The sequence below is a fragment of the Gouania willdenowi genome, chromosome 8, assembly GCF_900634775.1.
Source record: "Gouania willdenowi chromosome 8, fGouWil2.1, whole genome shotgun sequence".
Taxonomy (NCBI): domain Eukaryota; kingdom Metazoa; phylum Chordata; class Actinopteri; order Blenniiformes; family Gobiesocidae; genus Gouania; species Gouania willdenowi.
The window spans coordinates 16,574,898-16,589,928 of NC_041051.1; the positions used below are offsets into that span (position 1 = coordinate 16,574,898).

Genomic DNA, 15,031 nt, shown 5'->3' on the forward strand with positions numbered 1-15,031 from the left:
GAAAGTCCCACAGGAGAGCTGGCAGAATTTGCCTTCTCTTCAGGCGTAGAATCTGGAGAGCCAAGTGGGTCAGAGGACAGAACCACTGATCTCCAGCCCTCATCTGAACCTGAAACCCAGCCCTGTGAAACATTCAGTGTACCAGAAGAAAGAAATGAAAACTGCTCCGAAAAAGGTAAAGAAATGTCTAGAGCGTGAGCTGATATGCTGTCATGTAGAAAATGTCTTTACATATGTTTTTATGCCCAGGTTTGGCTTGTGAAGATGGAGACGATGTTTCTTCAGAGCATTGTCCGTCTTCGCCAGAAACAGAGCCGATGTCTACTCCTGCATCTGAGTCCAACAGCCCAGATTCCCCCAAACCTGTTCCTGTTAACCGTTTTATGGTTTCACGGTTCTCCATCACACAAGTTTCTGACTCCCATGCGGCTTCAGAAACAGGTCGGTGCAACCAATCTCACATAGTTTATCTAAACTATTTCAAAATTACTGATGTAAGGGTAATTTGATGAAGTTTTCATTAGAAATTACAGATGGGGTATAACATATGAGACCACACACCTCTTTTCAGTATTACCAGTAGATGGTGATATTTTGGGATTATTATTTATTTTAAAGGCTTTTGTTCATCAAGTCATGCATAGTACTAAAGTATTAAAATGCAATCATCTTAATAGTCAATGACATTGACTAAAAATGTTCCTTACTACAACATACTACCAGTTTTTAATATTTTAATTCAAGTTCTTCTTTCATTGCATTGGTTCGGTTTTATTTTATTGATGACATCAAGTTCAGACTTAACTGTTCATTATATATATTTTAGATTTGAATTATAGTCAAAGTTTGTTATTGATAAAAACGCTAAAAATTTGTATATATGTGCGCACAGATTGGGATTTTAGATTCACATTTAACTTTTAAATTTGTCTGTGTAAATTCACACTCTAATTCCCTTCTGTTCTATTCCTTGTGTCCACCAGGAAACACTGAAGATTGTCCAGATGACTGAGAACCAAGCAGAACACAAATAAGAGACAAGTCCTTCATACTCTTACAAAAGCAGCGTTAGAACCTCTCCAGATGTTTGACAATAGTTTTATTTTTACCAGTGTTCGGGCATTTGACGTCGGCAACCCTTTATGAGAGTTATGAGAAATATTTATGAAACCAATATGTCTATTTCCTCTACATTCTGTGGGTGCCTTTGTTCTGCTTATCATTGATCTGGCGTTTGTTGAAGCTTTGTTAAAACTGGAAGAAAGTTTGATAACTGTTGAGAAATGGGTAAATGGAAGTCCTAGAAAGTGGTGAAGATCAACAGTGAAGAATGGCGACTTTACCTTTATACAATTCAAACCATCTTTGAAATGCCATAGATTTGACGTATGATGACAAGAAATGCATAGATCATGATAATCAGGGGGACGCCACCTCCTCATGAATGCAATCACTCACTCTGATCAACTACAGTCATCATCTGTGAAGCACTGTGGGGTAGCCTCGGCACTGCGCTCTGGAATGAAAAAGGCTCAAAGTGATTTAATGTGGGAAGAATTTTCAAAGAACTGCTCAAGTGTTTCCTCACACATTGCTGGTGTTGGTGTCAACATGCCAGTCATAGATCTTGAATGTCATTCATCTTTATGTATCTTTTTAATGTCTGTAATAATCATCGTCTCAATGCTGTATCTATCAACGTAAAGTGCATCAATCTCATATCGCTGTGTTGCAAGTAAGCAGACTTTGATTACTACCCCTGGATGGTCAGCTCTCTCTCCCTCTGTAGCTCCAAGTGCCAACTCATATATCCCCTTGCCTTTTACTCATCTGCAAGACAAGAAATATGCTGCTAGAATTTCTGTTTGATTATTTCAAGATTCTGTCCAAAGTTTGTCAAATTTGCCAAAGAGATATAAATGATGCCCATTGGTTATAACAGGCATTTTGGGAGAAGGCGATGCTAATAGTTTCATGCACCGGTAGCAACATCACAATGCTGTTTGTCCATTCGTCTTTCACTCACCGCTGTTGTATTACCCCAAGCGAAAATAAAACCACATACTTTTTTCCCCCGTCTTGTGCCCTGACGCCTTTATTCATAATGATGGTGGTTAGGACAAACAAACAGGAAAATACAACAAAGACAACACGTATAAGTGTGACATTTGTACCAATTTACATTTATTTTGGACAGGGTCATTTATATCCACTCTCTGTACAGTACATTACAGACAGACACGTGTCAGGACAAAAAAGGGGAAAAGAAATGGATTTATAAATGAGTTAATTAAATATTGATCATATCTCTCAGTGGAAAAACTAATTCACACACACGAGAAAAGACTTTCAAAGCATTCCAACAAGCCTCTGAATTAACTCACACAATCTTCGACGGATATTCCCTCAAATTCTGTGACCAATGATCTAAACTGTACCTTCAGATTATTGTGCCATAAAATACCGAGAATTAATTATCTAAAGTTGAGATAATACTGCACCTTATGGGAAAAGCCACCCCTTTCTTAAAGCTATGCCTAAAAAAAAAAAAGATGATATCTGGCATCTTAGATATTACTGACACAAAAAGTAAAAAAAAAAAAAAGAAAAGAGGAACAATGTAATTATAATTTGGGGGAGTTGCATGTTTGTTTGCAGCACTGAATCTAGCTCTTCTAACATAAAAAGCATCAAAGCAACTAAAAAACGATGAAGAAATCCCATCATTCCCTCTGAAATATAAAAATACACGTAGAATTGTGACACATTTTCCCTCTAAGCAGCTTACCAGACCAAAAAAAAAGTTTAAAAAAAAAAGGGAAAGAAAAAACACCTGAAGGCACAGTACCCACATTGTTAAAATCTGGGCGAACTGAAAAACAAGCAGTGTACATATAAGTCGGTTTATCAGTTAACAAAAGCAAAATTTATGTGTAGTCGCCAACTGTTGGGTTCAAGCTAATCTGTGTAGCAGGATCTCACTTCTACTGAAACTGTCGGTGCGCCTCCGGCACAGCACACTCTTTGATAATTTGCTGTGTAACGTGAAGAAAACAAAGCCACCCTTGAATAGAAGTGTGCATAAATAATAGAACTAGTACAACTTCTTAACCACAAAATAATCACAACTGTACTGATGTATTTAACTCATAAAACTACTGTCAAAACAGTTCTGACAGACACTAGCCATTGGTGAAGTGTAAAATATTACAGGAAAATCCTCCAAGAGAAACCCTGATGTAAAGTAACTAAATTCTTAACAGTGTAACGTGATCCATGGAGCGACTTTCTACTACTTTTTCTACTTCTGGGCCACTTAAAAAAAAAAACAAAAAAAGCAATGGAAACCTGCCAATTGTGGCTATTAGATTTTTCAACATTGTGATTAAATGGCCCTCGAGTGGAAAAAGGGGACAGCAGGTCGCTAGTAGAAGATGGGCGCAGATCGATCGTCTGAGAAGGTTGGCCGGAGGTAGACCTCCAGAGAACGGTCACTGCGGGGACAGGAGGGGTGAGACAAGGAACACTTAAGGTTAGCTTGGACGGTCAGATCACTATAGAGCTATAGGCTTAATGATGTAAACACAACTATAGATATTGTTCCTCAGAGGGTTTGTTATTGAGAGATCAAGAAACGGGGTTGTTACTGCAAAATTTAGCAAGCATGGAGATGAATAAACTAGAGAGCGTTAGTGCCTTCTCTGTTTGTTTGGAGTGAAGCATTAAATAGTTTACTAGATTATTAGAATAAAGTCAGAAACTGAGGAGCAGGAATGCCCAGGTAATCCCAGCACCGTACAGCAGCCAGACAGCCAATAAGAACAGAGAGAACCGGACAGTATTTGATTGGTTGGCTGGGAGGCGATGGAGACCGGTGACTTACGGAGGTCCTGTTCTCTCAGAACCGGGACAGTTCTGGACCCACACTGAAAGGTAAAGAGAACCTTTGGATTGATACGGCTCGTCTCACACATTATGCACTTTATAAGGACATCTGTGACAGTGTGAAAAGAAGCATTCTCCACACTGACATTAACAGATAAAACATGGCGTTCTATGAAATGCCCTGTGTTCTTTCAATGGGAAGCAAGTCTCACCAGGGTTGGGGTCAATTATAGTTGTCATTGCATAATTGATAATTACAATAATGGTGTAATTATGATTGTAATTATAATTTTAACAAATCTGTTGCTGTCGTATCTGTAAATAAATTGTAATTGAGTTCAGGTAACTTACTTAAATTGTCATGAAAATTGTAGAATTTTTTTTTTAAATTATGATTGAAAGCAAAACTAGGGAACCATGTGTTGTATGGTGTGTATCAATCATTCATTCATTATTCTGCAAAAGAAATGCTTATTTAACCATTACAGCTATTCGCCTGTTCTGACATGTCACACCTGTTTACTGCTTTTTGTAAAGACACAGCTGCAAAGTAAATGTTGTTAAGTGATAACCAAAACAACACCTGTTTTCCACAGAAGGTGCTAAAACTATCACCTTGAGGTGTGAGCAGTCACACTTTATGTGTAAAAAGTCACACTTTACTTAACAGGAAGACAACGCCTTGTTATGTATCAAGTGTTAACCACGAACAACAACAACTAGTTTGGAAACCACCCTTTGTGAACACCTGTTACGCCAGCTGGGCCATGACATCTGTGTGAACTTTTGTCCTATTTTTTTATTCGCTTAGGTGGTCAGATCATGTATTATGACATATTATCACGCCATGCTTCAGGCTATATATACCACCGATTATTGTGTTCGGGGGCTTCTCTTACACGGACATTCTAGTTGTTCATGAAACCCCCTTCTTTCTCTATCGGCTGATAGTTTAAGACTTTGATACTTTGAAACTTTTTTTGATTGACTTTTAATTTTTGTAAACCTATAATAAAAACTCATTAACTATTAAGAAGCCTACTTGATTAAATTAACCGCCTGCAAACACCCACATCTGAGACGGCGCCTGAGTGGAGGACACACTTCTAGGCCTCTGGTAAGTGAGCCTGCCCTTGGTATCCTCTTAACAGGGGTGCACGGGGAGGGCTAACTCATGCTGTTGTAAAAAAGAGTTGTTTCCAGCTTCGACCTATATTGGATGGGTCCTAATATCGATCCCACATAACTATAGCGAGACTACTCATAAACCTAAAATATGATAGACTTCCAATAGGAGGAAGTACACTTAGTCCTTTTCTTTATTAGATAACGTGGGCGTTTTTTAATTTTTAACCCTGAGTCTCACTCTCTTGTTAGTTAGAAATAAAAAAAATCATATTGTGGTTGCTTGAGTTTGTGTATATTCCTTTCAATAATCCAAACACAAAGAAAAACTAACCAAGTAAGAGAATATGAAGGCAGATAAAGTTCTTACAGGTGCATGTGAGCGTGCACATTGTTAAACACAAAGGCAACGCTGTGTATCTACTGTAGACAAGATGACTCAAGATGACCAGAGAACTTGTAAAAACATTTTTAAATTAAGTAAAATGAAACAAAACTAAAAATAATAAGTTGATGAGAAAAATTTGTCTTTTTTTTTTTTTTAAACTTAATTGACACAGCAAAAAAATACCGTCACTGGCAAAACAGATATCTCACCAGACCAGATTGTTTATCAATATATAGAGATGTGTTTTATTTGGATTAATTTAGTAAAAAGTCACCATACATTCAAAGTCAATTCAGTATCACATGATCTTGTTTTGCTCCACAGCATGCATGAGATAAAACACACTTTCTTCTGTTTTTTTTTGCTTTTTTCCCCCTCAATGAACTAGGTTTTTTTTTGTTTTTTTAATAAAAGCAAGAAAAAAATAAAAAATAAATAAATACATTGCCACTCAAGGAATACAATTACAGATAACACAAAATGCTGCAAAAAACCCCAATGGTTTTTTTTTTTTTTTACTGAACCAAAAATTAATCAACACTTGTAATTGAATAAAATATTGGAAATTTTACTCACAGACCCCCTAAAAGCTGAGTGTAGCTTTAAACTTGGAGAAAAGAACTAACTTCGGAAGCAAGTTCATTCAAAATGGCAACAAAAAAAGTCACGTGGAGCAAAGGGTGAGAAAATACAATTTTTTTGTATTCTATGTTTTGCAATGGTCCTAAATACAGTGTGTTTGGTGAACGGAAAATAAATATTAAATTATTTTGTGATATATATTTATATGTACTGTATTTACTTAAATGTTTGTTTTAAATTGTGCTTGTAAGCACTTTAAATATGATATATATTTAAAAAATAAAATAAAAGTAAGGCAGGAAAAGACAATTTCAGGACAGAAAAATCAAAGGTAGCACTGACACGAGGAAGAACAGCAGGACCTACAGGATCTCGCGGACCAGAAACAGAAATATGCTGCACAGTTTTACTCTTAGCAAAGCTTTTCAAGCATGTCTGTGGATGTGTGCTTTGTGTGCATGTGTCTAGTTGGAATCAATAATACTGCGAGGAGTGTGCTTGGGAAAAAAAAAGGCCATTCAGTCAGTGGCTTCAGTACAACAGTAAAGTCTTTTGGCACTTGTACAGTACATGAACATGTTGTTTTAGTTCAAATGAAAAAGGACACAACCATGTACATGCATGATAAAAACAAGCGGTAGCAAAGGCAGTTTTTATCTCTCAAAAGTGTAGATCAGTCATTGATGGACTGAGATTTCAGAGTCCATATCGATGCATGCCTAGCAGGTAGGCCCCGCTCTGGCTCTCCCGCTCAAAGCAATCCTCCACCCACCAACCGCTACTGTCCGCACCGACATCACCAGCGGCAGCACCCAGGAAGGACGAGAGGAGGAAAGGAAGGACCCGGGGAGGAAGAGAGGACAGAAAGGAGGGATGAAACTGGCCTCTTCCATTCCAAGAAGGGGTGTGTGTGGAGGCAGGGGGGAGGAGGGGGGAGGGGTAAGGAAGGGGCTAAGAGGAGGGATAGATGGGGAGGAAGAGGCCCCTGTGCTATCCGCAGCTGTCTGTTTCTGTGTGTATGTCTGTTCTCACACAGTCGATATCAATTTGCCATCAGGGCTGTCGCTGTGGAACAAAGAGAGAAGGAAGCTTGCCAGGTCGGACACACTCAGAGAGAAATGGAGAAAGACAAGACAGGCACAAAGAGGCCAGGTGTAGTTTGAGAAACATGTGGGTGGAGGAGGACGTCAAAAAAAAAAGTGCTCCGTTCCACATGTGTCTCAAAACACACCTGCCATAATCAGGACGACTGCACTTCTGATTCCCTCATCAACACTTTAATGAGAAAAAAAAACTTGACTTCTTTTGTTTTTACAAGCCAATGAACCGCAATCGAAATCCAACAGGTGGTGATGATGAGGAAATCATGAAGTCATCTCCTTGGCTGGAGGGGGCATCCTATCAGGTTAGTCGGTTACGATGCCTCACAACAACACATTAAAGAGCAGACAGGTGTGAGCGACCCTGGAGGCCAAAGCTCAGGGCTGGACAAGCACTGACGACTGAGATGAGATTGGCACCACATCTGTTGTCACAGCCCCAACCCCATCAAACACCTGGACGAGTAGATCATGTGCAGCATATTTCCCCCTCCCCCACCCAAACACACATACACACACAAGGTTCTAGGCCTGTTTTCAACAGAAAACGGTAGGATTGGTAGGATTTCTAACCTCACAGAGAAATTCAGATTTTAAAAGACTGTTCGATGCACTTGAAGCCAAAGGCAGTAAGAAGTTTAAAAACTAATTTTAAACAGGAAAGGAGAAGTAGAAAGGTTTCCAGAAGGAAAAAAAAAAAGAAAAAAGATAGAGTGATGAAGGAATTGGTTTTTGAAAATCTATAAACATATTGATCAGCCATAATATGACTACTGTAAAATGAAGGTATTGTCATTGAATATCTCCATCATTTGTTTGCGTTGTTGAGTAGTGGACATTTTTTTTTTTTTTTTTTGGAATGAGTTAAAATTCTAAATCATTTGACGGGTCGAATTACAAATCCCAGACATTTTGAGGCCCCTGCAGCTATTTCTGGGGCCTCTTTTAGAACCGTTGCTCACGCTCTTAACAGGGCCTGAAATATGTGCATGGCACTTACTACACAAAGTTTGTGATTTATAGGATCCATACTAAAAGTGTGCGTGCACCGAAAATCTGAAAATGTGCTGTTGGAAAACATATGATTTATAAGATGTGTGTAAGCACACCTGACAGCATTTCTCCATTTGTAAATCACAATCCACTTTTAAGTTTGTGCAAGTGAATTTACTTCATATTCCATCCTCAATAATACCCTTTGTTACCTTTGTTATTTGGTTATTCCGTTTTAAAACCAAATGAAAATAACACATTATTATTATTTAGTTTTACTGATTTAAAACCAAAACAGAAATACAGACAAACCAAAAACCAAATAACAGTGTTTTTTTTATTTTTTTTTTTTTAAACTTATTCTGTTGGTGTGATATTTGGATATTTACAGGGAAATTAAAGCAAGAACTGAAGTCCGATGCACCTGGTTTCCCTCCACAGGTCCTGGACCAGGTCTCCTCACATAATAGGACTGTTAAGGATTTATTTCAGCAGTTTTCTGGTCCTGCTCATGTTTTCATTCAGTCTGTGGATGTTTTAGCTCGTAAAAAGCTGCTCACATTTATGTTTTGTTTCGCGGTGTTACGATCTAAATAGTATCCAAATAAACTGGTGACTGACTATCAACTGTGAAGCTGGTGTGAGGAACAATATAGATGTCAGAACTTCTACCATTTGACACTTTTGCAAAAACAATTACTGCTTTTTTGAGGGCAGTAAAAATGTTCATTTTGCACATCATAAATACCGCTAACGGCAGCCGTCAACACACGGTTTTGATTTATTTATATATTAATAATGTTTCAATTCACCCGTAACGTGACTTATGTGTTGCTCCTTTTTTGTCAAGGAGCAAACATCTGCCCAGTCACCAGTTTATATGAATACTATTTGGACCGTAACACTGTTCAGTAAAGTTGGAAGATATTCACAGATTCGGACTAGCATCAATAACGAAACGTCATCAACACACAAATTACACCTCTGCCATCGGTGTGAGGTGGACAACATAATACAAGATAACTTTTTATCAAACGCAGCAGAGTAAAAGGCAGTCTGTCGGTCGCTCTATGTGGTGAGATTAAAACATTGAAGCTCTCGTCCTAGTTTCCCCGTAAATATCTAAATGTCACACAAACAGAACCACCGTTCGTTCTTTGGAATAACCAAAGAACGAAGGGTACACAGATTCTCAACACACCCATATTTTACTGCAAACCAATGACATGTATTTTGTATATTTGGTGCGCTTAATTCTATAAATCACAAACCATGCATTTAAAGTGTTGTGTGCATGTTACAGACCTCGTTTTGTGTGTGCAACATTTAAAAACGAGGCTCCTCGTCTGATTAGCCACATTTTCTGATCTGTGGGTGCCTGTGTGCTCCTTGGGGAACACATGTCAACAAGACACCCATGGAAAGCATGCTCAAGAGATGCTTTCAGCTCTGCAACATCATCCTAGACTATTTATGTCATTGCACAATGTTTCTATGTAAAACCATGTTTTTCAGCAGAGAAGAACTTACACAGCCACAATGACAGATGGAGGCTGTTTTGGCAGCAAAAGGACACACACAAAATAAGGCAGTGATTCATATTATGGCTGAAAAGTCATCAAAAGTTTTAATGCACCTTCATATTGAAATTAAATGAGGTGCACACAAACTTTTGATTGGTTATCTAAAGCTTTTAAAAAGCAAAAGTTTGCCATTTTTGAAAATTGCACGTACATTTATGGGATTTGGTTAGTACTAGTGATAAAATACAGCTCAGTAAAATTGTCACTTAATGTTGTTAAAAAGATACATTTCATAAATCTCACTCATCCGAGTCTGTATATTTGCTTTATTCTACATGTTTAAGGATGAATCTTATAGTCAATAAATGTAAATTGGAGCCTCGTCTTACAGTGTGACAACAAATAAAGACTACTTTATATTTTGACTTTATTTTGGTTTTAGAAAAGCATTTTAGTGTTTTTCTCTGGTTTGTTGCTCTATTTTGCTTGTGAGGCTTCAACAGTTTCTATATATGTGCATTGTGTTACCGTATATCTCATTTGGGAGTGTGGATGGCTTCTCTGGATATATTCAATTTCGGAACAAAAAAAAAAATATATATAAAAAAAAAAAATCAGTGGTCTTAAGCATTCAGGATTCATGCAACATATTATTAAACTAAAATGATTAATTTAAGCAAACTTTTAATCCTTTACATGGGTTAGTAGTAGACCTCATCACATTTACACAATTCAAATGGTTGGAGCAGTCATGCTGAGTCAATCATTTCACATAACACCAATATAAAAGACACTTACCTTGTGGCAAAGCGGCCATCATAATCCTCAATAGCCGGCTAAGAGAGAGAGAGAGAGAGAGAGAGAGAGAGAGAGAGAGAGAGAGAGAGAGAGAGAGAGAGAGAGAGAGAGAGAAAGAGAGAAAGAGAGAGAGAGAGAGACAGAGAGACAGAGAGACAGAGAGAGAGAGAGAGAGAGAGAACAAGACGTTCAATTGTTCCATTAAATCACTATCCAAGTACAGCCACTAGGTGGCAGCAGAAACTTGATGAAAGTCAAGTGTTTTTTGCAGCTTTTCCTTAAATCAAATGATCATTAGGTTTTGCATTTTAACAGAGGATGCAAATGGACTACCTGTGTGCCAAAGCCTGCCATGCTATAGGGTCGTGGGCGAGTCTGTGCGAGGCTCTGTGCCAGCAGGCGTGCGGTCAGGCCATAGTCTGGTGTAGGCAGCGATCCATCATTCTCCAACAAGTTCCCAGTGCTACTACTTTTCCCATGGTGTAAGCTTGAAGGAAATGAGAATGGCAACCTCAGAGCTGAACTCAATTGTGCTCAACAATATAAAAAAAGACACTTGTTATATTGAATTGTTCCAAAAGACTACCTACTTCACTTTGAGCTTCTCACTTTCGCTGTCAGGCAGCATGCGTGTGTAAGAGAATGGAAACCAGCCACGCCTGGAATGAAGATCAGCTCTTGTTGAATTCATTCAGGTTATGAAACTATCATCTCAACAGCACAGCATGGATTCAGACTGGAACAATGGGGAATATATTACTAACATCTTGTTTTTCTCATTCTCTCCATAGTGCCAGCCATCACGGGCCTCGGGCACCAGTAGGGTGATGACATCGCCCTCTGAGAAACTGAGCAAAGTGCCATTGTCGCCCGCTGCATGGGAGAAGATTGCCTGGACACGAGTGCGTCCGTTCTTTTCCAATCCAGCAGCCATAGAGCTGGACCTGGGAAGGGTGCGTGTCTCTCCTGGGAGGATTTGTACGTGCAGACAAGAGCAGTTGAACAGATTACCATTAAATGCTTAGAGCTCTCAGTCACATCTGAATAAGGAGATCCTATTGTGCTATGAACCCATTTTACAGCATTGTCAGCATTCAGATGCAAGTCTATAGATATATACAGAATATATATATATATATATATAGAGAGAGAGAGAGAGCTGAGAAATAGCTGAATAGCTGAACCAAAGAATGGGAAAAGTATCACATTGTATTTTCGAAAATCGAAAGCAGCACTAAGGATTTCAAATTAATCTCAGGACAAACTATGTGAGAGTTTTAGTTAAACTCTTGTGCACTCCTTTAAATTTACATACACACACTTTTTTTTTTTTTTTTTTTTTTTACTTCCACTGCATTGGATATTTTCAACTACTGCAAACCTATCCTATAGATATAAGAGGTATTATAATTTTCTAATTTTGTATGGACTTTTTACCATGAGAACCTCCAATTATTTTTAGCAGGAAAAACCCAAAATATGCAGTATTTCCAAAAATGAGGGCCAAAAGTGAAATATTTTTGTTGAAAATATTACAGCCTTGACCATGTCATTAACGGTTATTGAATTTAATTAATTCTTTTTGGAACAAGGACTTTTTTAAAGAAAAAAATTATACCTTGTATATTTTGCAAGATTAAGAAATTCAGGCCTTCACTGAACCTAATACTTAATGCAAATGCCTCTGGTTGGTAGTCATCACAACTAAAACATATTTTCCTTATATTTTGAAGGTCGAGGCTTTGATCTATTAGGTATTAATTGAAAAAACATTATGATATGATTACACTATATGAAAAATATGTGGTTACAATGAGAGTCAATGGGGTAAATTTGGTCATGAGGTTACCAAGTGTCAGTATGATGCATATCTCCCGTTCTATACACCTTCAATACAGGACTTTAAAATTAAGCAAATAAAAATGTAAAAAACAATAGTGGCAAGATTTCATAAAACTAACCTTAAAAATGACTGGAATACTGAGAGCCAAACAAATAAAAACACCCAAAATGTCACTTTTTGTCACAAAGATGCTCCGAGGGTTAAAGGTACTTTTTCTTTCCATTTAGTCTGATCTCAGGCAGTGTTCTTACCCACAGGGTTCTTGTTTTTGGCAGGGGCAGGCCGACGCACGGGGAGGGTGTTGGAGTACACGTCGCTGACCTGTCTCTGGGGCTGGGATTGGGACTGCCCCGCTGCCTGGGTCTGAGGGGAAGCAGGCCTGGCCTGGGACACGGCCATTGTTCCCCCATCCCAGTAGTCCTCCCCATGGACTCCTGTTGTCCCATTGACCATGGACATTCCATCAGGGCCCAGCAGCCTCTGGAATGCAATAGTGGAGATTGTGATTTTTGGACTGTGTGCTCAATCTGTGAATGAAAATAAATATGTTCTGACTCCTGTTGAGACTAATGTACAATCTTCAGCCATTGTCGGAATTTCACATCTGCATATGCATATTTTCTAGGCATTTCTAGAAGTTTGATAAACCATTCCGACCATTGATGCTCCCAGGCTTGTCTCAGCAACGTGCAAACTAACTCACCTGGAGTGAATTTGCACAAATTTGTGGGATCTTGTGATTCCCGCTCAATGATGCTGCTGGTATGCAGCACTTGCACTTTGAGATAAAGCTCATCATCTTTGGGGTTTAATATATTTTAAACATTAAGAAAAAATAGGCTATATTCCATGACTTTTCAAAACTGGAAAATCTGTTCCATATTCTATAACTGCGGGGACCCTGTGAGACACTTCTGATGTTTTGTTGAAAGTTCTCAGTCAGAAAAGGATGGATTGCAACAATAAAACATTTACTAGATTATGCCCACTGAAAGGAACAGGAGATTATATCATAACCATGATGCATTCATCAATAGCAAAATAGCTACACTATTGTATCTTTTTGGACCAATTTTGTGAACAGAAATTGTATTGATAACTAAACTTTATTGACCCTGAATTCAAAATCTCACCGCTTGATGTCCGAGGCCGCTACCCATGAAAACAGCCAGCTCGGGGGGCACAGGCAAAGGTGTAGCCCCTGGGATGGGGTCTGAAATGACCAGGTTAGACTTGGAGGTGTGCAGGGGACTTGTTCCTCCCAGGGAAGCAGAGCCCATCTGCTGGGCCAGGAGCATGGCTCTCTCTGGCAGCTTGTTGGGATCCGAGCAGGCCTGCTGCCAGACAGGAATCTTCTGAGTGAGGAGGTCTTTTCCCTAAAAGCAGACAGAAAACATGAAGGGGCTCACTCATATTAACATGACAACTTAAAGAGTAACTAAACATCTGCTTTCTACTGACTTGCCACAAGGAGGGAAATACACACATTATGTGTAAATACACACATAACTTGATGAACCCTCTGATTAGACCAGAATCTGCTCTTTGAGGAGAACAGAGTCAAAAACATCACCGCAGGAATGGGCGGTGCATGGAGCATACCTGTCAAGTTTCGAATTTGAAAATACAGGAAATTTTCTGGTGCCTGTTACGAGCCGTCCCACCACCCCAACAAAGCTCCAGTATCCACAGGTAGACAAAAAATCTAAAATAGCCACTTGTCAACCACTTACTAAAAACAATTAGGTGATCAGACTCTGATAGGCCTACCTTTGTTGACATTGAAATGCTGTGAACATTCCTACTAGGGCTGGGCGTTATGGACCAAAACTCATATCTCAATATATTTTCTCAAAATGGTGATATACGATTTAAATCTCAATGATTTTATTTCAAATGACTTCTTGAACAGAAAGACAATTCTGGGTTAAATTTGCTGATGCAAATTGCCACAAAGGCACATTTATTAACACACAGCTGCACAATATGAACCACTTTTGGCTTTTTCCCCTGAAAGGGACAGCATGTGTGAGTGAGTTCTGTAGTGTAGCTTATAATGGGAAAGGTCTGGATTAGAACGCACTCAAAGCAGCGACTCCGAAAACATTTCTATACAAAATAAGTTTTTTATATTGCCATTATAGAAAACCTGATACAGTATATCTTGAATCTCGATATATTGCTAAACCCTACTTCCTACATTATAATACAGCCTAAATGAAATCACAAATGGGTATATGAAGCACATTTCTTTATTTAATATAATTACAGTTCATGTACAAATCAACACATGGAATATTTACTGTTAATTTCACGTGTTATCTTTAAATTACACATTTACATTTTATCTTTATTATGTATTTTCTTTTAATTTCTCATGCTCAATGATGTAGTTCTCTGGTATTCACTAATGACTTATTAGACACTTTTGTTGCAGACTTTACATTCTTTAACACTTTTTGAAAGGAGTGTATATTTGTGGTGCTTGTGATTTGCTGATTTTACAAATCTTACAGAACATGTCACTGTGTCCCATTTTGCTGCTCTTTACGAAGGTAAACTCTCTGTCCCATTTTCCAAGGTATTTACACAAGTTCATTGTTTTTTTCCCCACCATAACGTTTTCTTACATTCATCCATCTCTCTTCAGTTATTTCCGGGTTTTACCACGTTTTTGGCTCTAATCTCGCAAGAACCCAGGCCCACCCAGGGCACTTCAGGTGGCAGTTCTCGGCTAGTGACAGTTTTCAATTTAAAGAGGCAGAATAATGTTTTTATGTATCTTTTAATTATT

At 38.4% G+C, this 15,031-nt stretch overlaps 2 protein-coding genes across 8 annotated transcripts in view; one reads left to right on the forward strand and one right to left on the reverse strand.

The window, feature by feature from the left end:
* The window catches only part of aatka (apoptosis-associated tyrosine kinase a), a 34,658-nt gene extending 32,586 nt beyond the window's left edge, over positions 1-2,072 (forward strand). For all 5 annotated transcript variants that reach the window (XM_028456239.1, XM_028456240.1, XM_028456238.1 and 2 more), the window contains 3 exons: positions 1-175; positions 250-441; positions 984-2,072. In XM_028456239.1, coding sequence (XP_028312040.1) covers positions 1-175; positions 250-441; positions 984-1,012 — 396 coding nt within the window. In that variant the 3' untranslated portion in view covers positions 1,013-2,072. The remainder of the gene's footprint in view (positions 176-249; positions 442-983) is intronic.
* A 5-nt stretch (positions 2,073-2,077) lies between these two features.
* baiap2a (BAR/IMD domain containing adaptor protein 2a) overlaps positions 2,078-15,031 on the reverse strand; it is a 69,479-nt gene continuing 56,525 nt past the window's right edge. Inside the window, exons 8-15 of one of the 3 annotated variants that reach the window (XR_003674699.1) lie at positions 13,371-13,613; positions 12,489-12,717; positions 11,159-11,360; positions 10,985-11,053; positions 10,728-10,881; positions 10,395-10,432; positions 3,884-7,045; positions 2,078-3,494 (exon numbers count right to left, since the gene is read on the reverse strand). Coding sequence is in view for 2 of the 3 variants with exons in the window: in XM_028456243.1 (XP_028312044.1) it covers positions 3,425-3,494; positions 10,395-10,432; positions 10,728-10,881; positions 10,985-11,053; positions 11,159-11,360; positions 12,489-12,717; positions 13,371-13,613 (1,005 nt within the window). In the remaining variant the exon portion in view is untranslated. The remainder of the gene's footprint in view (positions 3,495-3,883; positions 7,046-10,394; positions 10,433-10,727; positions 10,882-10,984; positions 11,054-11,158; positions 11,361-12,488; positions 12,718-13,370; positions 13,614-15,031) is intronic. The other 2 variants (XM_028456244.1, XM_028456243.1) reach the window with 2 other exon arrangements.